The 25,800-nt window shown below is 36.3% G+C and overlaps 1 protein-coding gene and 1 long non-coding RNA gene across 2 annotated transcripts; one reads left to right on the top strand and one right to left on the bottom strand.

Moving 5' to 3' along the window:
• Positions 1-1,121: 1,121 nt before the first annotated feature.
• Positions 1,122-24,539, bottom strand: zc3h12aa (zinc finger CCCH-type containing 12Aa). Its single transcript, XM_087286450.1, has 6 exons — positions 24,486-24,539; positions 21,630-22,088; positions 16,219-16,358; positions 9,804-10,038; positions 8,983-9,089; positions 1,122-5,488 (listed from the first exon to the last, which is right to left on the bottom strand). Exons 2-6 carry the CDS (start codon positions 21,983-21,985, stop codon positions 4,587-4,589), a joined length of 1,740 nt encoding a protein of 579 aa, XP_087142576.1. The 5' UTR covers positions 21,986-22,088; positions 24,486-24,539; the 3' UTR covers positions 1,122-4,586.
• LOC147833249 (uncharacterized) lies at positions 10,145-14,166 on the top strand. The gene is made up of 3 exons (XR_015510831.1): positions 10,145-10,453; positions 10,617-10,942; positions 11,025-14,166. It is a non-coding gene; the product is annotated as an uncharacterized LOC147833249 (long non-coding RNA).
• Positions 24,540-25,800: the final 1,261 nt, after the last annotated feature.

Raw genomic sequence — 25,800 nt, 5'->3', positions numbered from 1 at the left:
TGTGTTTTTTTTCAGCAGGAAAATAAGGCATTTCTTTGGTTGTTGTTTTTGCATACAGCTCTAGCTGAGAGTACACCGAGTGTATTTATAGTGAAACTGCCAGCCAATGAACACTTTAAGTGACTAATTTACTACTGCCTTATTCCCGGCCTTAAATATGAATTCTCAAACATTTCAGCACGTGGTTCTAAACATCTAAACACATCAAACAACGGTGCACACACACCAATAGGAACTATATAAATGAGGTTATTGGCAGCACAAAAAAGTGCAACAGTCTGACAACCATATAATTTTTATTAGTCATAATTAATTTGTTTAATTTAACATTAACATCACTTAATAAGAATAGCGGGCACAATAATACAGCACAAGACTATGCTTGTCTTAATTTTGAAGCCAGCCACTTAAAGATCGTCTTTTATGTTCAGTCATGGCCTTTCTTTTTAACTTACGTGAGAGCCGTTAAGGCACAGGTGTCAAACTCAGTTCCAAAAGGGCCGCAGCTCTGCACAGTTTAGTTCCAACCCTAATTAAACACACCTGATCAAACTAATTGAGTCCTTCAGGCTTGTTTTCAAACCTACAGGTAAGTGTGTTGGAGCAGGGTTGGAACTAAACTGTCCACTGGGCTTCGGCCCTCCAGAAATTGAGTTTGACACCCCCTGCGTTAAGGTGTCAAAATTTAACATTGTGCCGTAAAATCAACCTGCTGCAGCTAACACTATTAAGGTGTCATTATTCAAGTGTAATATCCCCATGGGTCGCAACCCAATAAAAAAAGAATTGAAAGGATGACTTTTTATTTGCATGTTTTTTTTATGTAACTATTAAATACAATTTTTATCTTCTGCTGGTTACTGATAAAACATGGTGATTCTAATAGTTTAATAACATTTATAATAACCCTTTGGGAACCACTGCATTAAAATAAAGTGTGGAAGTCAATGGGTTCCAGCATTCCTCAAAATATTTTCTTTGGGAAAGAAAGTTGAACAGGCTTGGAACAAGTGGAGAATGGATTAATAATGGCAACATTTATATTTTTGGTTGAACTATTAATTTAAGGATCTATTTTAGTAGTGTTTGTAAATATGTTGTGCATTAAAAACGGAAAAACATACATTTTAATTTTTTTTTTTATTATTATTGCATTTGCCAATAAAACACTGAGAACTCTTTTTCCTGTTCACATTAATGATTATAAGGCACTGGCAGGTTATAAACATTTATGCACATACAGAAGAGCAGATACATGTAAGGATATTTACAAATAATTAAACACTCATGCTAATGGCACATCTTTGCAAACAGATGCAATAGTTAAAAAAAAAAATAAAACGTAGGCCGTCTTCTCATAAAAGAAAACAGGAGCAAAATGAAAAACCTCTGTCAGTGTCTTTAAATATAAACAAGAGACTAAAAAAACACAACCGTGTTACAACAACACAACAGCCTGCTCGGTTGAAAAATGGAGGATTAAATATTAGTGTCATATTACAAAACGTCATGGATTAAAATAATATCTAAACATCATAACTTATTATAACAATGACAATTTTTATTCTGCTGACCTGAAATTTTTTTTTTTTTTTAAAGAATTGTCTAATAAGACTCTTACATCTTCTGACACGCCTAAAAGTAAAGCCTGTATAATTATTGCAAAGAGTTGAAAAACAACATGAAGAAAGTACATTTTCCATAGCAGGAAAAATCTCCTTTATACATTTCAATAGATAAAATCCACTTGCTCGGAGTTACAAAACAGGACCATGTAACGTTAAAAGCACAACTAAATGTAGTGTCTAGTTCTCTGGTGAGAAAAAAAAAACAAAAACGCAATGAGTCACAGAGTCAAATAGGTTGACGTAATGTCTGTAATAAAGTAATAAGTATGGTAATAAATCATTTTAGGGGATTTCCATACCCAATAACTGAAAGAGAATATGCAAAATGCCTACAGCAGACAAGGAAGCAAATCTTTTCCTTTTTAAAATGATTCTGAGGTGGAGATGATTTGAATGATCAATTAGCAGCTAGACTTATTAACTACAAAATAACCCTGAACATTAAAAAAAAACAGGGCTGGTCGTTAATAACTGCAATTACATACAACTATTTTTAAGTTACACGTCAGCTTCGGTTCAAACTAAATCTGTAGCCTTTACGTCAAGGTACAGTTTGCTACACAATAGGAGCAACAATTGACGCAATGTGCATCAACCCCTATAAACAACAACATCTAGACACAAGTTTGACATTGTAGTCATACATAGTTACCACACGTACTGTGTGATAAGTCATTTCGGTTTCTGAGAATTCTCGGAAACCTCGAAAACACAGAAAAGAGGAACATGTCACAAGCTGCACTCTCAGAAGTAATGTGCTCAACTTGTATTTGATTATTGGGACAAGATAGTGGCATTTTCTTCCTTGATAATGTTCATCAAGTACCAGCTAGCTAGAGGATTCCTGTCACAAGAACTTTGATGTCCACTGTGTTATTTAGGGTGCTTTCACACCTGTGAATCGATTCAGTTGTTCCGAAACAGAGATTACAATTGTTACATTGTTGCTCTTTGCTCTTGGAGCGGTTCGCTTTCACACTGCAAAGTTTCTAATTTGACCAAAATAGCTAAAACAAGTCACGTGCAAGTAAACTCTCCTCACATTGGTCAGAGTGTCAGGGTTTACTTTGCAGCGTCCCGCTAAGCTGTCAGGAGAGGTGGTGGTTTGGTGGTGATTGACAGGGAGCGCGTGCACGACATGTCTGAGGAGAGACGCGGTGGGGAGGGGTGAGAAGGGTGCGCGACAATGCCTATTTGAGGACCGGGAGGGAGACGCGAGATTACCGGGAGATCATCACTCGTTTACGGGCATCCAGAGACTCGCGAAACTTCCCGCCCTACTCATAATTCCCTCTTCATATAGCCGTAAGCCTATTATATATCCATAAAACACTGTGATATAACCGCGCTCGGATCGGATCGCTTTCTCACTGCAATCGAACCGCTCCAGGGTTCGTTTCAATCGAGCCGAGACCACCTCATTCAAGCGATCTCGGAGCGATTGCCCTGTTCACATATGCCAAACGAACCGCGCTAACTGGGCAAACGAGATACGTTCCGAAACAAAAGTGTAGGTGTGAAAGCACCCGAAGACTGACTGTGTGGCTTGTTTCCACAGACCAAATTGCACAGTACAGTTTGGTACAGTACGAATTTATTTCCACTTCCACTTGTCGGAAATACTGAACTGTACCACTTATTTGGAACACTTTTGTAAGAGTATCTAGCACAACAGATCTAGTATAACAGAGGTTGTAACAAAGTATGTTTTAGGGTGCTTTCACATCTGTAGTTCACTTCATTTGGTCCGCACCAAGGGTAATAAATGATACATTGTTGCATCTTCTGCCGTCTTTCGGTTGTTTTCACACCACACTGCTGGCTTTGGTCCGAACCAGTTGAAACAAACCAAAATGCAGTCATCTGACAAAATCCACATCTCTCATTGGCCAGATGTTGTCGAACATATTTCCTAAACTGCTTATTGATTGGTCAGAATTCACGTGCGGGAAAATGCCAATGAACTCCCGCAGGTAAACAAAACCGGCAGACACAAAATGTCGCTTTTTACTACGAAGGGACGACTGCGCTGACTGATTGTATGCCTGCTGTAGACAAGCTATACATTTCGAGAATGAAGCGCGGCCGCGGCTGGAAAACAGTGTTTTAATGCATCGCTCGTCACTTCAGGAGGAGGCGTGAATAAATTTAGCTAAACTGCGACATGGTCATCTTGCGGAAATATTACCATCGATCCATCATGTTTTCCTCTCTCTCTCTCTCTCTCTCTGTTGGTAAAGCGCTGTCAACAAATAGTTTTCTTCCATACACTGAAAAAAGTGTTGCATGGAGAACTGTTGCAAACAATTTAATTGTGTTGAATTTAAACAATCAAATTAAATTGAATAATGTTCAACTTAAATTGTTTGTTTAAATTCAACACAATTAAATTGTTTACAACCACTTAACGTAAAAAAATTGAGTAAATCCAAGGAATCATCTTTGAATATTTTTTTTCAGTGTATCCCATAATGCAAAGCGCATCGGCTTACGGCAGCTGAATTAGTCCAAAAGGCGCAGTACTTTTTGCGGTTGGACCTGTTTTAGTACGGATCATATTCTCACCACAATCGAACCGCTCCAGGGTACGTTTGAAAGCGTACCGAGACCACCTCTTCAAGCAGGTCTCGGTACGCTTATTTGGTCCGCTTTTGGTGCGCACTCGAGTATGATTGCTGCATTCTCACCTGCCCAAACGAACCGCACCAAAAGAAAAAACGAACTCTAGTGCGATTCAATCGAACTAAATAAGGCAGGTGTGAAAGCACCCTTAAGCAACTATGAACCCTTTTAAAAATAAAACACAAGGCTGTTTCTTTAAGGGAATTTCCTCAGGCTCAAGCTGTTAGTCCCCTTATGGCAAATATTTTCATGCATTCCTCTAGAGAGTGCAGAGACTCACTCTTTTTTTAACATCTGCCATGCAGTCTTTTTCTGTGATCCACAAGTTTTAAACAATCAGAAGAACTCTCCGCTGGATTTGAGTTTGAGAACTTCTGCAGCCAGCTGCTGTGCATCTTTCAGCTGAGGGAACATGTCCATAACTTTATTTACATGACGTGGGTTAAAAATGGCATAAAGCTTCTTCCTGACCTCCTCCCTTTCTTCTTGGAAAGCGTTGGACTGTGTCATGGCTGAATGCTGCTGGCTTCCGTAGACACCAGCAGACTGGGAACTACGGCTTGTTAAAGGCTCTGCTAAACCGGTCGCCTGTGTTAAGTAGTATGGGTAAGACCAGCCACCACAAGCAGGAAGACTGTAACTCTGGACAGGGTTAGGCAGAGGTAGAGAGCTGTAAGCAGTGTAATTTGGCTGAAGGCTGGAGAAATGACTAATGTTGTTATAATAATGGCCACCAGCAGGTACAGCAGGATTACCAGGCATTGGGGGATGACCAGATCTAATCCTGTGCAACTCATCAAAACTCTGGGATTGCTCTGAAAACTGGCTTTCGTAGGACCCAAGCCCAGAGTCGGAACTGAAAATGGATGGGTTTTTTGAATATGGTGCATGCAAACTGGTTCTGTCTCCCAAAGCACTGTATTGTCCAACCGGTGCAGTATTTAAGGGCTTTTTCATGGACATAATATCATCCCAGTAGTGGAGCAAGACATCCCTGCTGTCAGAGCTCTCGGGCTCCAAGCTCAGCTTCTTTTCCAGTTCTTGCTCCAGGGAGGGAGAGCAGGATCCAGGATCGTTTCTTGGGTATACTCCTCTTAGGGAACCAGAAACTCTGCAGTCCTCTTTAGAACCAGACAGTCTGGCATTTTCCCGAAGCTCATCGGCTAGAGAACGCTGGGATTGATTAGTGCGCTCTGGGTGGTAGAACTTACACTTGATCCCATATGTGCACTTTTTTCCTGAGGAGAAAAAGACAAATGTTTGCATCAGAGTTCCAACAGAATTTATTTTCACACCTAATCACAGCTACCTAAGAAAGATGACCAAGGTTTCTAGAAATTTACAGATATGATTCCCATCCTTAAAGGGATAAATTACCTCATAATTCTGTCATCATTTACTTATCCTCAACTTGTTTCAAACCAGTTTGAGTTTCTTTACTTTGCTGAACACAATCGAAGGTATACTTTTACATAGTATTTTTTGTTTCTACTATGGATTTCAATGGCGGTTTTTACCAACATTGAATAGCGTTGTCAAAAGTATCAAGTTCGGTACCAACTGGTATTCATTTATTCATTTTCAACTGCTTTTTCGGGGCCAGGGAGCAAGGGCAGCAGTCTTAGGAGAGAACCCCAGACTTCCCTCTCCAAAGACATTTCCTCCAGCGGGATCCCGAGGCGTTCCCAGGCCAGCCAGGAGACATAGTCCCTCCAGCGTGTCCTAGGTCTTCCCCAAGGTTTCCTCCCAGTGGGACATGCCTGGAACACCTCCCTAGGTAGGCATCCGAAACAGATCCCCGAGCCACCTCAACCAACTTTTCTCAATGAGGAGGAGCAGCGGCTCTACTCCAAGCTCCTCCCGGGTGACAGAGCTCCTCACCCTATCTATAAGGGTGCGCCCTGCCTCCCTCCCCTTTCGGCTGCTTGTATCCAAGATCTTGTCCTTTCGGTCATGACCCAAAGCTCATGATCATAGGTGAGAATAGGAACGTAGATTGACCAGTAAATAGAGAGCTTTGCCTTTCGGCTCAATTTGTACTGAAATAAAAATAATAATAATAAATTCCTGCTAACATTTAAGCGCTGTTTAGCACTTAATTACTGCTGATTGTCCATTGTATTCACACACTCAACAGAAATGACTGTGATTGGCTGTGAAGGTCATCAGCTCACTACTCTTTACCAAGTGCAAACACAGATACACAGACAAAAGCCTTGTACTGTATATCAGTTGGTCCATCAGCAGATCCCGAGTACGTCAGCTCATTGACAGATCAGCTGATCTACGCGGCTTTTCTTTTTGCCAATTAGCAGTGTTTAAATAGACACACAAATGTTAGCGCGAAATTGACATTTTTAAAATTTTGTACCAAAACGTACCAAACCTGATACTTTTGACCACCTAGATTATCTTGTTTCGGGTTCAACCAAAGAAAATAAATACATGAACATTTCAAACCACTCAAGCTTAAAGTAAATAGTGATTTGTTTTCTATCCCTTTAATAACTATCCAACAGAAAGAGAGCAGAAACAGATTCTGTGGTGTAGTTGTCACAAAAAAAAAATACAAAATGACTTTGAATGCTAAAAACAGGGCGAGTAGCTAAATGACTGCAATTACAGTGACGGTGTGAAGATTCTGCAAGACATGGAGTATTTTTCTGAAGAATTGGCTTGACAGTTGTAGATCAGGTAACCTCACACATTACCAAAACGTGTTCACAAGCTACTGCAGGGAGTTATTTGAATAATTTCAGCTATGTTTTTGTATTGTTAGACATGTCGCATGTTTTTTATTGGCATAATGTCTGTCTACTTGTTGCTTTGGCACACTCTCAAAGAACAGTTGGGTAAGTGATTTCGCCATCATAAGAAGTTACTGGAAGGGCTTAAAAATAATAGACATGGACACTAATAAAACCACTATAGTTAGAATAGATGTAGTAATGTTTACAGCTGTATTAGGTCTTGGTGATTCAATCCATTCCACCTCCATTTAGGTTTTGGGGCAGCATTATTATACACGGCACAATGAGGCACAGAAGTGTTGTATAAGTGCCTTGAAAAATGAATTAAAAAAGAATTTAATAACTTAACGCTACTTAAAATCTATAAAAATCTCAATGCATAGGTAATAGAAATGACACCCATTATGTTTTTTAGATCGGAGTCAGACATGGCCTAGAGTCAAACATTAGCATTTTATAAAATTATGCTCATACATTATTAAAACAAACATTATTTAGTTAAGAAAGAATTACTCTGCATCCTATTTACTAAAATATGAAATGTTTCAAAGCAAAGACCCCATATTATATAATTTCCTTATCACTGAATGGAAGCTTATCACTTGCCTACAAGATTTTAAATCTGGCTTAACTGTCTGTGATGGGGAAAAACCCATAATATGAAATCCAAAGCATGGCCATGATTAATGATGTTCATTGTTTATTGTGCTATTTACTTTAACTAAATCACACTGAACTAACATTGAAAAAGTCCATATAGGATTTAGCAGGGACAAATTTGTTTTATATTTGTAGCATAAATGACTTATTTTGTAATATCTTTTCTCAAAACACATTATTTGCTTTAAATCTTGTGTTCTACTCTAAAAACACACAATCTTGAATTTAACAACCCCAAATCAGAAAAATGTTGGGACAGTTTGGAAAACACAAATAAAAAAAGAAAGTATTGATTTCTAAATTAACTTTGACTTGTATTTCATTGCAATCAATATGGAGACAAAATATTTGGTGTTTTGTCAGGTCAACTTAATTTCATTTGTCAAAATACATCATTTCCTGTCATTCTGACCTGCAACACATTGCAAAAAAAGTTGGGACAGGAGCAAATTAGGGCTAGTTATCAGGTAAATTGGTTAAATATTCATGCAATTTGAAACCGGTGATGTCAACAGGTCATTGTTATTATGATTTGGCACAAACAAAAGCATCCAAGAAAGGTCTAATCCTTTAGGAGCAAAGATTGGCCAAAAATCGCTATTTTGCAAACAAATATGTGAGAAAATTATTGAAATGTTTAAAAACAATGTTCCTCAAAGAAAGACATGAAGACATTTTGATATTTCACCTTCAACAGTGCAGAATATGGTTAAAAGATTCAAGGAATCTCAAGTAATTTCAGAGTGTAAAGGACAAGAGCGCAAGCATTTAATGAAGTATTATGATCTCCGATCCCTCAGGCGGCGCTGCATCATGAATCATCATTCATCTGTAAGTGATATCAACACATGGACTCAGGACTACTTTGGCAAACATTTGCCAAGTACCACAATATGTAGTTATATTCATAAATGCCAGTTAAAACTGTACTGTGCCAAAAGGAGGCCCTATGTTAACAGTGTCCAGAAGCGCCATCGACTTCTCTGAGCTGTGAGCCATCTAGGATGGACCATCCCACAGTGGAAACGAAGACAACAAAGACCCACGAATAAAAACCAAGAGGAACACATTAAATAATATTTGTTGTAGTGTCTGCAATGAAATACAAGTCAAAGTAAAATTTATAAATCACTACTTTCTTTTTTTATTTGCGTTTTCCATCCCAACTTTTTCTGATTTGAGGTTGTATAATATCTTGGACTGTTAAATTATCAACCCTGGAAATTTAGTTTAATAACTGGTCTACAGTGTATAGTAGAACATAAGACATATTCCAAAATATAAAATTCTCAATGATAGATGCTGATAAACTAACTGCTTACCATACGGACAGAGTTGACGCTTGTGGTCAATCAACATTGCTTTTTTCCGGAGAAAATTATCCAAGTTGGGACCATGACGGCCGAGAGGGTCATCAGGTGGCATGAACCTGCACAAGATAAAGTAATTATGAGTAGATCATACAATACATTAAGATGATTGATTACTAAAAGTGTCCGTCTTGAAAAATAGTAGGGCTGGGCAGTATGTTAGTATGAATAAAAAATATACATATATAAAATAAATTGTCAACAGCAATAGATTTTTTTCTGTGTATATCAGGACATTTACATAAGTGGGCATGGCTAAATAGTGAGAAACACATGGTAATTCTAAAGTATTCTAGTTTATTTATCATAACCCTTATTGTTAATTTTTTCAGTATAAGCTCCCTTTTTAAATAACTATACTGTGAAATATATTGTTACCATGAGATAAAATGAATCACACCATGAAATGGAGTTTTTAGTCAGAATGCCTAGCCCTAATTTGCCATAATCTACTTTTTTCAAAGGAAAAAATATAGTAGAAAAGAGAACAAAATAAAGAACACGAGTATGAACTTAAGGGGAAAAATGCTTAAAAATCAATTACAGTTTATAAATTAAAGTCATTACAAAATTACATTAAAATTCTATTTAAATAATGACAAAATTCTTGCAAAAAAAACAGGAAAATATATTATGGTATAAGTAAATTTAGGGATATAGATTTACAAAGAAAATCAATTAAATTTTTAACAAAACAAGAATTTCTTTAAGTAGAGACAGATTCATAATAACCAAAGATCTTATCAGTAAAATGCCAAACCATAATAACCTACTTGTCATTGACAAAGGAGTACATGAGCAATCTCTCCTCGATGAACCGCTTCCACTCCGGACGTTCACTTTGCAGGTCACGGTACGTGTCATTAGACACGATAATGCCATCTAGATCATGAGCGAGCTTGACGATAAAACGATCATCGTAGCAGACCACACGCTTTCCTCCGACGCGTCGTGAAGGTGTAAACACTAGAAACTTCTTCCTTTCCAGCTCTCCCAAAATATGCTGATCTGGAAGAAAAGACAAACCCTTTTCATCGTCTTGAAAGACAACATGTATAATTCACTGATAGAATGACAAGACCATCAAAATAATGATTGAAATTAATTTTATAAATCAATGATTTAAACAGTAAATGCAGTATTGTGATTTGTTTTATAACCACGGTGTAAAGTTAAAATGATTTCATGATCGTTCTCAACTTAAAAATTGCAGTAATGTGATTTTTTTATCCACTGTTTAAAGCTGATTGTTATTGTTGTTCTCATTTTATGATCGTTCGTAACTTTACAAACAGTTAAATGATTAAAACATTGTGATTTTTAACCGCCATGTAAAGCTGAAGTGATTTTATGATCATCCTCAATGTTTTAAACAGTAAAATAATTATAATAGTGTTGTTTTTAACCACGGTGTAAAGTTGAAGTGATTTTATGATCATCCTTAATGTTTTAAACAGTTAAATAATTATAATAGTGTTGTTTTTAACCACGGTGTAAAGTTGAAGTGATTTTATGATCATCCTCAATGTTTTAAACAGTAAAATAATTATAATAGTGTTGTTTTTAACCACGGTGTAAAGCTGAAGTGATTTTATGATCATCCTCAATGCGGTGTAAAGTTGAAGTGATTTTATGATCATTCTCAACTTAAAAATTGCAGTAATGGGATTTTTTTTATCCACTGTGGAAAGCTTTTTGTTCTCATTTTATGACCCTTCTTAACTTTACAAACATTTAAATGATTAAAACATTGTGATTTTTAACCACCATGTAAAGCTGAAGTGATTTTATGATCATCCTCAATGTTTTAAACAGTAAAATAATTATAATAGTGTTGTTTTTAACCACGGTGTAAAGCTGAAGTGATTTTATGATCATCCTTAATGTTTTAAACAGTAAAATAATTATAATAGTGTTGTTTTTAACCACGGTGTAAAGTTGAAGTGATTTTATGATCATCCTTAATGTTTTAAACAGTAAAATAATTATAATAGTGTTGTTTTTAACCACGGTGTAAAGTTGAAGTGATTTTATGATCATTCTCAACTTAAAAATTGCAGTAATGTGATTTTTTTTATCCACTGTGAAAAGCTTTTTGTTCTCATTTTATGATCCTTCTTAACTTTACAAACAGTTAAATGATTAAAACATTGTGATTTATTAACCACCGTGTAAAGCTGAAATGATTTTATGACCATCCTCAATGTTTTAAACAGTAAAATAATTACAATTGTGTGTTTTTCAAACGACTGTGTAAATGTGACATGATTTTATGATCATCCCTAATGTTTTAAACAGTAAATAGTTGCATTATTGTGATTCTTTTTCACCACTGTGTAAAACTAAAACGATTTTATGATCATCCTCAACGTTTTGAACAGTAATAATTACAATGTTGTGATTTTTTTTAACCACTGTGTAAAGTCGAAATGATTTAGATCGTTCTCAACTTTCTAAATAGTTAAATTACAATATTGTGCTTTTTACCACTGTGTAAAGTTGAAATGATTTTATTACCATCCTCAACTCTTTAAACAGTAAAATAATTGCAATATTGTCATTTTTTAACCACTGTGTAAAGTTCATCGTGTTGTGTTTTTGATATTTCTTCTTGTGTGGTAACTAAACTGACAACATAAGTGCTCTATTGGACAAGAGTTGTAATAATTTATGTAATTAGAACAACTTAGCCTCAGGCCTTATTTATTTTTTAAGCTCAGACATGATGGTGTGAGGCTTTGGCTTGTGTTAACATCCACAGATAGCTAATCTCATTCATAATGTGTATTACATGGAATTTTGGACTTAGTTCAGCCCAAAAATGCTAATGTACACACCATTTACTAAGCCTCAAGTGGTTCCAAACCGGTTTAAGTTTCTTTCTTCTGTTACGCACAAAAGAGGATATTTCAGAGGATATTGGAAGCTAGCAGTCATTGACATCCATAAGAAATATAAATAAACCGTGAAAGTCAATAAGTGTTGCACAGTATTAGAAAAAAAAACATACATTGCGATCATACCCGTCAACATTGGGATGTGAAAATAAGGGATATGCCCACCATAATAAGGGATTCCCCCGACCCCCTTTAAAAAATCCCCAACTTACTAAATATGCTCATTTGGAGCTGTTTCATTGTAAATAAAAAGTTTAAATGTTCAGTAATGTTTTATTATTATTTACAAAAGAAAAAATAAGTATTATACATTAGCAGACAGTGCAGCTTATTAAAATTAATAGCTATTATAATGAAACAGAATCAAATCTCATTAGCCATTTCGTCATTGTATTACTTAAACATTCTGATTAAAGAGCAACGAATGAATGATTTATTCAGATTTTTTTCATTTGATTACATTAAATAACAGAGGTGTTTCTTTAAAAATGCACAGATCTAACGCTATAATGAAAGCCTTCGACAGCTTTCCTAACTGTTTATGCTCATTCAGGACGAAATTACTTGTGATTGAAAAAAAATAAAACACACACCAAGATCGACATCTTTAGATATTATTATTATTAATTATGTGTATATCTGTTTAAACAGGCACCAAAAAACTTTTGCTCCGCTTCAAATCACGAGTGCAGAATCCGTTTAGGAAACAGCGTCTGTTTATCACTATGGAGCGAGTCAGCTGACAATCATGGACCTCTATATGACTGTTTTGAGGATTGCATATGAAGGGCCGACGGAACCTGTAATGAAAAGAAAAGGAATGGCGCCGTTTTTATGTTTATTTCAAAGTGTTTCCGTGCCTGAACAAACAAAAGCACAGAACAGACTCGCATTTAAGAGGATGGGGTGTCCACTGGTGGTTCGGCGATATGGGTTGTGTGTAGGAAGGCTCGACTCTACTGTTTATTTGCCACCCTTCAGAGAAAGACTGAAAATACGGGAGAAATACTTTTACGGGACAGAACAGGAAAATACGGGAGAATCCTGGGGAAAACAGGAGGGTTGACAGGTATGATTGCGATATTTAAATTTTCAGCAGATAACTTGAATTAATTTATACTGATTGAGATGATTTTGTAGAATAGTGCATCTGCATAAAATGTCCAGTATTCAGGCACAGAAATCAAATGTACAATAAAGCTGTATATTCTTCATTTTATATAAAAAATAATACATCTTTGCTTTAAACTCACTTAAAATGTGTAGAGCAATACTGTTTTGTACTGTCATTATAGTTACCATGAGATTCCCGCTTTTTTAAAGAAAAATAAAATAGATATATAGAACCAGTAAATTTATTTTAATGTATGTTCCTGTAAGTAAACATCATAAATAATTGGAAATCCAGTGATCGCAATAATCAAATCCTTGGGAACAACTGTAGTCCTAAGAACCAAAGTTCATAAGACTATGTTCTCTGGAATCCTCTAACTGTTTGCCGCTGAACCGCGTCATAGCTCATTACAATAAAGCTGACTTGATTTCAACTCTTCTCGAAGCCCACACTGGTGAAAACGTGCCGCTCCTCACTGCATATTGACAGCGGCTCCCATCGAAATGACTTCTGGCTACTTTGACACTCTCGCCACTTTCGGTTTGAACAGAAAACAGCAGGAATAATGGTGTTTCCTTGCTTACAGCAGTAAACAAAGCAGCGTGATGTCAAATCAATTTCATAAACTACACAGCATCTCGATTAAATTCAGGCAAACTTTAGAATACAGCTATACTCAAATGTAATACCTTGCAATGCAGCCTTTAAATACGTTTTAAGGGCCTTCAATTTATGTAAATTGATTTATCAACTTTTAATAAATGAAGACCTCGTGAACACCTGCCAAGTATAAAAACTCCTTAAAACAAGCTCATGTCTGGACTTGAGTGTTTTAACGCTAGTAACACTTTACATTACGGTTGTATCCTCATTCATTCATTTTCCTTTGGCTTAGCCCATTATTTATCAGGGATCACCACAGTGGAATGAACCGCCCACTATTTCAGCATATGTTTCATGCAGCGTATGCCCTTCCAACTGCAGCCCAGAACTTGAAAGCAAGATTGCATTAGTTTATGTTATTTAAACACTTACTAACACGAACAAACAATAAACAACACATTTATTACAGTATTTGTTCACATTAGAAAATGAAAATACTGTAGTTCATGTTAACTCACGGTGAATTAACTTATGTTAACAAGTATGAATTTAATGCATGAGTAAATGTTGAACTATAATTACTGAATGCTTTACAAGTATTGTTCCTAGCTCATGTTAGTAAATATATTAACTACTGAAACCTTATTGTAAAGTGTGACCATTACCGATAAAAGAGAGAAAGGTCACCCCCCCCCCCAACCCATATATTAACTAACATGGTAAATGACTTTATTTAGTTAATGAACACCAGGGCATCATCTGTGAAACAGGAAAGGGTCAATGATAATCCCTCACACAGCGCTACTGTAGACTCCATTAAAGATTCACAGCTAATCTGGAGGCGATAAAGCTCTGGAACTTCCTGGTGGGGAATTCCCAGTGAAACCTGCAGGAAACGCAACTCTTCCTTATTCGCCTTGCTTTTGTTTTTGCTCTTTTTTTGCACGAATTGATTTGAGGAATCCGAGCAGGGGGCATTCACAAAAGAAGACAGACAGTGTGGGTAGAAACAAGTAAGATTATCTTCAACACCTCAGAGCTGACACACTGAACACTAATGTCTAAAAAAAATAATGTCTGTCTGTCTGTCTGTCTGTCTATCTATCTATCTACTTACCTACCTTTCTTTGTGTATGTATGTCTGTCTGCCTTTCTGTCTGTCTATATCTATCTATCTATCTATCTATCTATCTATCTATCTATCTATCTATCTATCTATCTATCTATCTATCTATCTATCTATCTATCTATCTATCTATCTATCTATCTATCTATCTATATAAACTATTGTAAAACATTAATTCTTAAATGCTATTACAATTTAAAACACCTGCTACTATTTACTTGGGAGTATCTTTCATTCATTTGATGCAAATCTTAATTTCCGGCATCGTTACTCCAGTCTTCAGTGTCACACGACCATTGAGAAACCATTGGAATATACTCATGTATACATACAATATTAGGAACTACAATATACATTTCATTCTTAAATGAACAGAAGATTGAACAGTAACTGTTTTATAAACAGTCTTTCCAATGAATAGTGAATGAAATTAGACTACTTGATTACTGCAGGAAAAGTTTTTCTTTTGGTACAGTTGCTTATACTTGCATCAACAGTTCTGTATAAATCAATTCAAAGTATTGTTTTTTTTAATTGTACAAATATATTTTGCAAGGTAATATATATATATATATATATATATATATATATATATATATATATATATATATTAGAAAGGTAATTTGAATACAAATTGTATCAGGGCTGGAGTGGGACTCCTTTTCAGCCTTGGAGTTTCAAGCATTAGACCGGCCCACCTCAGTTCACGACTGACTATATTAAAATAAGGTCATTTTCAATTTTCAGTTTCTAATTACACAATCACGTCTTTTTCAAGAAAACAGCTGCTTTAGAACTTCAAATGTTCAACTACCTTACAATTTTATATGTCTTAACAAATAAAAAATAAAAAAAAGGAATTACTCAGGTGAGGATCGAACACGGATCGACGACGCCGTAACGCAACGTGCTGACCACTATAGTGATAGTTACATCATCATTAACCTACAGGCTGCATTTTGCTCATGGGGCTGCGAGACAATAAATAAGCGGAGCTGCGGCAAAATGATGAATAAAAAGAGTGAGGCTATGGTCAAATAAATAAATAAATAAATGAAAAAAAAAGTGCGACTGCTGAGAGTGCAAGCAGCTAGAAACCCCGGCCCTCGCGGCCAAAATAACAGACCGGCCCACCGGGAACTCTTCAGGTACTCCCATTTGGCCAATCCGGGTCTGATTTGTATTCATCATTTGTTTAATGATGCAATGAATTACTCTTTTGAAGTACATCTTTCCCAAGACTGATCGCAGACTAATAAAATCTTTCTGAATTGTGTATGTGACTACGTGCAAGTATGCTCACTGGAAATGTTACAAAAATGCTTTTCTTTTTTTACTGTATTTGAGTCAGTGTAGTCAGACGGGCGTTTTCTCCTCTCAGATCTCAGAACCGGTCTCTGATGACTCATTTTTTTTTTTTACCAAAAGTGTTGAGGGAGTGTCTCTACCTGAAATAGGTACATCAGGCCGGGGCTGCTCTTTTCTCCAGGAAGGCACAAACACGGTGATATTTCGGTGCCCTCGGTCAAGGAAATAGTTGACTGCCAGCTCAATCCCTCTGCACGAAAACACTTCCTTGTTCCCATGACTAAAAACGAACAAGAGAGACAGTAAAAGAGAGAGGTTTACATTAGTGTGGTAAATGAGTATGCTTAAATGCGCATGTCGAAAACTGCTGCTCTGTACTGACATGTTTGTAGCACCTTTGTTGCTTAAATATTTTTGCAGCTAAACTAAAGTTTAGAAAAACTTGAAGGGGTGAGTTTGTTAAAACCAAAGGAAGAGGCCAAGGCAAAAGTGGTGGGTTTAAGACATAATTAAAGATGATGTTTTTCCACTATTCATAGGTTTTATTGAATTTGTAAGAGCTGTCACAGAATTATTGCCACAGCACGAGAAAATACAACAACCAGTGCCTAAAAAAGCACCACAGGTGTCTATATGAGGAGCGTCTTGCTAAAATAAGTCAACTAAAAGTTGACAATGACACTCAATCTAGGAACAAGCAACAGCAGAGTACAATTTCAGAGTTGTTTACTGATATAAGTTAATATAACTAACACTCACAGCATTTTAACAATTCAATTCAGATAATTGAGATGAAGCTTGACTGCAAAGTTTGATTGCAAATCAAATCGAAAACACAATATCTGCCGAAATAAATAAATAAATAAATGATTAGATATTTTCCACAATTGGCACAGCCCTACTATGAGGGCAAAAATTTTATAATTGTTAACTAATGGTAATCTAGCTAAAAAGTTCAAATAATCGAGATTTTGATTTAGGCCAAATCGCCCAGCCCTAATTCTTCATTTGAATAAATGGAATAAACCAAACTAACTCGAAGAAACCAGCTGATAACCATGTCGATGAAAGTATTGATAACAGATTCTTAGATCTTTACGAATTCTTTTAGATCAATAATCAAAACTCGATAGTTTAATCCGTCATAGATGTCTAAACATTGTAACGGCTTACAGCAATAACGCCGCCTTTCCACTGCACACGACATTTGGACACGACTGTCGGAATTCTCCCATTTGTGACAGTCGCACAGAACTTTCAGTTCTGACGTGCAGCATGGGAGAGAAGCTGTTCTCGCAGTGTCCGAAATAAATCAGTGCAAAAGCAATAGCTATTATTCTCTGTGCGTTCACCATGGTTAAATGAATGAATGAATACTAGAAACTCATAGACCGCTAAAAATATTGAGGGGAATGTGAAGACAACATTAAAAACAATCTATTTTATTACTCTATTACTTGTGAATTATGAATAGAAATGTTTTTGTTTTTTAATATAGACTTTTTCTGATTAAAAAAATAACCAAAACAACTACTATTTCTTATCTTGCGCACATGGACCTGCTTGAACAACACTGCAATACATCATATCCGGTCGCATACGGTCTAATTCGGTCAGATCCGAATTTTCTTCTTCCAAAGCTTCCGGACTACTCTTTGTTGGAAATGAATGACTTCCGGTCTGTCGCTTGTCGTGTGCAATGGAAAGGAGGCTTAAGGCTAAAACACAACCTGATTTGCATAATCACAAATTGCGATAACCTCAAGACAGCTGGAATGCAACGTTCAGCTGCTGAAGGATGCCTGTCAAGAGAGGTTTTGGTACAACAGGTAGAAAAAACAAACAAACTGAACATGAAGAGCGACAGAAATGAGGAAAGACTTCATCCAAAAGAACATGACAATTTCCATTACACCATATGTTGTCACACATACCAAAACATCAAAAGTCTGTCAAACACAAATGTTGATCTCTCTTTGATTGGATCTACTAAACAAAAAACAAAAAAAGAAAAAGATAAGTCTTTCGCAGAATTTCCCTCGGTGACCTTTGCAGAATGAATGCATGACCAAAAATGTTGCTAGTTGTGTCGAGCATCGAGCGGCTAAAAGGCGAAAAGGGTTAAAACACTACATATTGTTTGCATATTGGTGAACGGAGACACATGCAGACAAAGGGGGAAGTACGAACCCTTTCAGAAGAAGCAGGTTTACGAATAAAGCCCAAAGGCAATGTGAGCAATTCAATATGGGAAGTGGTAACTCGTGTCATGCTACTTAGTACTTTCTGAACTGAATTATTAAACAACCGGTGTGTCAAGACATTGGGGACATTCAAATCATTGTTTAGATATTTCATTTAAAAAATGCATATGGTTAAAGGCTACAGTATATGGTTTTCATTTTGGGAAAGGTTTGTTTGGTTTGCAGAAATCCTCTTTTGTATTCGCAACTTGTTGATACTTGTTAATCTGACTTGCTATTTCCGAATAATTGGATTCAAAAATAGATTTTCAGGTCACGGTTTATATGAGGTGGCCTTAAAGAGACAGTTCACACACAAATGAAAATTTGGTCATGGATAGTTTATTCATCCTCAAATTGTCCAAAACTATTTTTGATTAGTAGTATAGATTGCTAAGAGTTTAATTCACACACTTTACAGGCAATTCTTTTTATTATTTTGATCATTTAAACCCTCATGATCCGGATTTTCAAATAGTTGCATCTCAGTCAAATATTATCTATCAACACAAAGCTCTGTCATTAAGTTCAGATGATGCATATAAATGATGCATTCAGAAAAATGATCATGGTGTTGTGTTCCATCCTCCATTTGCTCCAAACTCCGTTGAGTTTCTTTCTTCTGTTGTTGTTGGTGTTGTTAACACTATGGCTGCTTCTTCCCCAACATTCTTGTTTTGTGTACATTTGTTGTGATATTTATAAATGTTTAGAGTAAATGCTGAGGGAAATGCCCATTTCTGAGTAAACCGTCCCTTTAAGAAGTAGGTACTAGCATTGAATACCTACAAGACTATGTTCTTAATGTGTAACTACATGCTATTCTAGTGTTAGGGATTTTGATGGATAAGGTTTATTTTTTGGGCAAGGGCTATATTATGCTCAAGGGTTAAAGTTAAGAGTGTGACTACAAAAGTAAATTAAGGGTTTCTGCAGGTTTCATCAAGTCAAATTGAATACTTTTAAGACCCATTTAAGACCATTATGAATGACATTTTAGACTTATATGGGGCTAAACACTAAGGATGTTTTGTAATGGCCTGGTTGGACCAATGGACTGAATGGAGTTATTTCTTAACTACATATTTTAATGTGTCAAAATAAGAAAACTCCAAAAAAAACAAAAAAAAAACAAAAAACTTGTAATGCAAGGTTTAATCTCTGACGGAGGAATTTGGCATTTGTTCTGCATATGCAATGAATAACACGTAATGAAGTTGTAAATAACATTCAGTTTGTGGCACTCAGTGATTGTTTGGGAGCCGCGCGGGAAGGGAGACGCTCTTAGCAGTGAAAATGAAACCGAAAGCGCACACAGCCACATGTAGCTGACTGATTCCAGCCCAAAAAGTATCCCAAACCTGCCGAAATGCAAAAATTAGCATTTTAATCAACAGTACAGCTACACAAAGCCTATTGCTGTTTACCATATGTTTGTGAATAACAATAATAATATCCCACTCATAGAGCTGCACGATTCTGGCTAAAATGAGAATCGCAATTTTTTTTGCTTAAAATAAAGATCACGATTTTCTCAAGATTCTCTAGATGTAAAATAAAGGTATGGTAAAAACAAACATGTGGCGACATCGATAATAATAGTTTGTTGTAGGTCTACTGGTTTCTATAAATAATTCTATTCTACTTATAATAATTCTGATGTGGAATTATTATGTTTGAGATATATGCTTGCAATCTGTCATATTAGACAACTTTATTAACTGGTAAAATCAGACATTTGCCATTATCAGATTATATTCAACATTACATAGGCTAGAGTAGTTTTATTATAGTAGTAACATTTATTTTCATGCAAAACTGTGGGTTCGCTATGAAAGAAAAAAACATATCAAATACTTGTTATTTATATCAAATAACTCTAAAATGCGATATGATTATTTAAATGATGTGCACACTTTAATTTTGACTGCTAAGTACTGTTAATACTTCCCGCACGGCTCCCGATCACTCAGTGCCACAAACTGAATATTATTTACAACTGTATTAAGCCTGGTTTATACTTCTGCGTCAAGTGACCGGCGTAACTCACGGCGCATGCAATTCGCGTGGCTGTGCATTTAAACTTCTGCGCGCTGTCTCTGTTGGTCTGCATTAACACTTCCGAAACGCTAGTTGGCAGTAAAGTGTTAATGTTCCTCTGTGTCAAGTTTCTTCTCTGCTTTTTTGTTTTTCCTGAACACTTCCGGGATGTACAAGTGGCTCAAACTCGCTCATTTTGAGGCAGGAACCGGCGGACGTGCAACAACTTTAACTATGAGGTAAACACAAAACAAAACTTTCCATCCGGAGCTCCTTCACGGGACTCCAGACTTGTAAACAATCGCTCCATCAGGCTCACGCCATTCACTCGGCTCTCTGTCCCGCCCAGGCTTGTCAGCGCTACCAAGCCGACCAATCACAGAGCTTACGCTACGCGTCGTTGCGACGTGTAGTTACATTTTTTGAGAGGTGCACGTCAGCGACGCCGACGGCCACGGCGAAGGGCTATGCGTCAGCACCGTAGCAAACGTCGGTGTTTGACGCAGAAGTATAAATCAGCCTTTACCTGTTACTCGCAACATATGCAGGTCCTGTTTCCTAAAGTGCACGTGCGCACGTCTATCATTAGGTAGAGCGCACGGGCGCGCGCCTTTTCTGCTCACTGTCAGCAGCTTACTTGTGTGATTTCCCGGCCACGAAAACATAATTGTATGAAGACAAAAATGACATTTTTAGGTGAAGTATACCTTATGAATACAGTATGTGACTCATTCAACATCATTTGGAGGTGTTAATGTCGCTGAGCAATGTATGTGAAACAATGAAAAGACTCAACGTCGGCCGCCTTTTCTTCTCTCCTGAACTTGAAAATATGATTGACAGAATCGTAGAAAAGCAGAATTAAGATCGTCTAGGGGGTCGAATTGAGATTGCGATCTTTTATTGTTTAATGTGCGGCTCTACCCACTCATATTAACCTTTACTTTAGATCTACAGAATCATGATCTTATTATTTTAGGCAAAAAAAATGCGATTTTAGCCAGAATGGTGCAGCTCTAGGTACAGTGTTGCATTTATTAATTTATTTAATGTCATATTCATGTTTAAAAACTCATATCGTCTAATATTATCCAACAGAAAACCAAAGTGAAAGGGTTTACATTCTGTTCACAACCAGAGCTCATTGTCCTGAATTTCCCTTTGTGACTTGTTCATACTTGTTAAACCAACAGAGATGATTATGCAAACACTCTTTCCGATAATCCTCTTTCTAAGAAAAGACTAAAAAAAAAAAATAAAGTCTTTACCTCATAGCCACATTGCTGCCATCAATAACTATAGGCTTCAGGTCACTTTCAGCTTCAGTGGCGTCATCCAACGTAGATCCCTGTCCTCTAGATGAGCCCCCTCCCCGATGGGATGATCCTGAGCCCCCATCATCACTATTAGAAACAGAAGGGGGGACAGCCTTCGCCCCTGAACGAACCAGCTCCCCCAGAACCGCATTAGTGTCCGTCCCTAGGCCGAGCTTCCTCAAAGCAGCTTTCACTTCTTGCGGAGAGTAACCCAGCTTTCGGAAGAAGTCCACCTTCATCTGCAGGTTGAGGAGGTCGTGTGAGTCCTGGCCCAGGCCTGTGGGTTGATGGAAACACCTGGACTGCATATTGATGCCGGATGGATGTGTGATGTTTTGGGGGTTATCAGTGCATGAGCTTCTGCGTGGTCCATATGCTGCTCTGACATGCTGTTCCCGTCTGTGAAAAAGACTGAAATACAAACGCATTCTTCAAACGTGCGCCACATCACAGAAGCATGTTCAATCCTAAATTTGGCCTGGTCTTTTGACAGCAGGGCTTGACATTAACGTTTTTGACCACCAGTCACTGTGGCTAGTATCACTATCCATCGCATTTCATTCATCCTTTCATTTTCTTTTCAGTTTTTTATCAGTATAATTTTGCACAGAATTAACACCCACATGCAATAAATCAACCAGGACACATTCAAATGTATAGAGAAAAACTAAATCTGCATTACAGATTTAGCCTGAACCGCCTGTTGATCTTCGACCCCTATTTATTTTTGACTTTACATAAGTTAATTATCCACTCCACAATTTCATTCATTTATTTTTCTTCTACTTCCTCCAACAACAGAGAACAATTTGAGCAATGACATGCATGTTTCCTTGTAAAACGTCCTTATGTAACTCGTTTTCATTTACAATTAACATTAGAATCAAGTCATACAGCATTTTAAAGACCTTTTCAGGGGATACACACATTTTCGGGTTGATTCCCCTTTGATTTTGATAATGATTTGCAATATAACCAGAACTGTGAATTGCATATTTAGGAGTGTGTCATGTGTACGCCAGTGAAAATGGTCCAGAAAATGAAAAATACACACAGCTTTGACTTACTTTTTTGCTAAAAATTGCTATTTCCAGTCATAAAATTAGGTGGTGCTGACTAGTACTAACTAACCTTAGTAATTAGTAACCCAAACAAGTCTTTTTTTATTTAAAGTGTACATAATCTAGAAATTATCAACATTTATTAATGTGTCTGTTTTTTTATTGAGGTAAAGTTGGTTTTATATTCGCACATTCATTATTTTAACGATTTCAATATTGTTCACCATGCTAATTTGACTACTGGGTCTGAAATAGCATAGAAATTTGACTTCAACACAACTTTATCACTATTTGATTGACTGAACAGTGCTGTAGTTTGTTAGTCATTGGCTGCTAATATGATTCCTTATTTAGAATTTGCAAATAATTATTTTTATAAATTGTATTATTACAGATAAAGTCAGAATGTGTGAATATAAAACCAACTTATACCTCAATCTTCTCGGATTAAATGTAGGTTGTGTGTGACTGACATCTGTGTATAGTTCAATAGTGAAATTTAAACAGACTGGAAATGACTTTTAATCCTCTCCAATGTTTGAAAATGAGTTGTGTTTGTTTCCCCTTTGATTTAAAGCTCTAATATTTAATTTTACTACACTTATTGTTGATGAATTCATATTTTAGCCATTTTTTATGTGAAATGTGAACTTTTCTATTAACAAACAGCAAAATCAGCATATGTTTATCTAAATAGTTTTACATTCCAGGTTTAATGGTTAAAAAATATTAAGAAATTACTCAAAATTGCAATGATTTACCCTTAAATCCAGTGAAACACAGCTTTGACTTTCAAATTTATATTTCATAAAATTAGGTGGTGTTGACTAGTACTTACTAACCTTAGTAATTAGTAACCCGGACAAGTCTTTTTATTTAAAGTGTAACTACATAATCTAGAAATTAACAACATTTATTAATGTGTCTGTGATATAATCACTTTTTATTGAGAAAAAGTTAAGTTTTATATTCTCACATTATTTCATTTAAACTATTCCAATATTGTTTACCATGGTAATTTGACTACTGGGTCTGAAATTGCATAGAAGTATAACTTCAAAACAACATTATCACTATTTGATTGACTGAACACTGCTGTAGTTTGATAGGGGAATTAAATTAGCAGCCAATGACTATTTAGAATTTGCAAATAATTATTTTTAGAAATTGTATTGTTATGGATGAAGTCAAGAATGTGTGAATATAAAACCAACTTATACCTCAACCTTACCTCAATTATTGTTCATGAATTCATATTTTAGGCATTTGTTTATGTGAAATGTGAACTTTTCTATTAACAAACAGCAGAAGCACCATTTGTTTATCTAGATAGTTTAAAATTCCAAGTGTCATAGTTAAAATATATCAAGAAATTACTGAAAATTGCACTGATTAACCCTTAGTTCATGGTCCAGTAACTAAATACAGTACAGTAGCGTATAACGTTAAACTTATAGACACAGAGATATAACACTAACATACATACTGTACACTTACAAAGTCGTCATAGAGATAAAAATATCTGATAAATGTCTCATAAAAAAGTTGTCTACGTTCGCACGGCCCTAAGAAACCCGGACTAAACAGGTTAAACACCATTTCGCCAGTTTAGTGAAATACAAGAGGACGTCACAAGCATTTGTAGTCACTGAGGTAACATTAATACATCGTAAGTTAACGTTGATGTAAATTATGACTAGCTTTTCCAGCTGTTCCATAAAAAACGCCGGTTATAAATCAGACCTACCATATTCTCCAAATGATGAGTCCAGACTGTGAGGCAAGAAAGTGTTTTAGCAACACCTTTACACCTCGAGTACTTCCTGTTAAGGTGACGGAGGTCGGAGCCAGCTCCAAGTGGGTGGGACTTCAAAATGGGCTGTGCAAACCTGGAGGTTATTCCAAGACATACCAAATAAAAATTTGTTTTATACTAATTTTACTAACAGTACTTTAAACTAAAATAGTTTTATATTCGTATTAAAGTAATGATCTTGAATTGTAAAAATATGCCACATAAAAAAAACACACAGGAGTAGAGTACATTCATTAGTGGTTCCTGTAGCATTCTTTAACAAACAGACATAAATATATGGAGCAATAATACACTAAGATACACTTTACTGTAGTATGGTTAAAAACACTAAAGTATTTTTGTAATGTATAGGCTACTACACTTACCGGCCACTTTATTAGGTACACTTTATTGCTAGTACTAGGTTAACCCCCCTTTTAGCTTCAGAACTGCCTTAATCCTTTGTGGCACAGATTCAACAAGGTACTGGAAATATTCCTCAGAGATTTTGCTAGAAAATGACGTGATAGCATCAAGCAGTTCCTGCAGGTTTGTTGGCTGCACATCCATGATGTGAATCTCCCGTTCCACCACATGCCAAAGGTGCTCTATTGGATTGAATACTGGTGACTGTGGAGGCCATTTGAGTACAGTGAACTCATTGTCATGTTCAAGAAACCAGTCTGAGATGATTCACGCTTTATGACATGGTGTGTTATCCTGCTGGAAGTAGCCATCTAAAGATGGCGACACTGTGGCCATAAATGGATGGACATGGTCAGCACCAATACTCAAGTAGCCGAAAAGAAAATGAATGTTTATATTCAGATGGGATAAACTGTAATCAAATAATTAATACAAAAAAAACAAAAAAAAGCAAGATCAATCAATCAATTTTTGCTAAAACAATAAAAAGGTTCCTATAAGAAAAGGTTCTTTGGGGAGCAAATAATTACCCTATTGGAACCTTCATGTCTAAGAGTTTATCTTGTTCAAAACAAATTCTATGATACATGTTACGATTGACCGGGTGGATCACAGTGTCACAGATACCGCTGGTGAAAGTGAAGAGTGATTTATTTTACACAAAGTGAAAACAAAAATCCAGCAAAAAGGTGAAAGCGACAAAATAACAATAAAGAAAAATAAACTATTCAATATTTACAATATATATATACAGGTTTGTTCAGCTAAATCAAGGAAATGACCTGAACAAAATCTGTTGCAAATACTGACCCAAACACAACCTTTTCCTACAACTGCCCAC

The sequence above is a fragment of the Danio rerio genome, chromosome 16 (assembly GCF_052040795.2).
Source record: "Danio rerio strain M-AB ecotype USA chromosome 16, GRCz13ab, whole genome shotgun sequence".
NCBI classification, from domain to species: domain Eukaryota; kingdom Metazoa; phylum Chordata; class Actinopteri; order Cypriniformes; family Danionidae; genus Danio; species Danio rerio.
The sequence above is the reverse complement of the archived record's forward strand: the minus strand, read 5'-3'. Positions and strand labels throughout refer to the sequence as shown.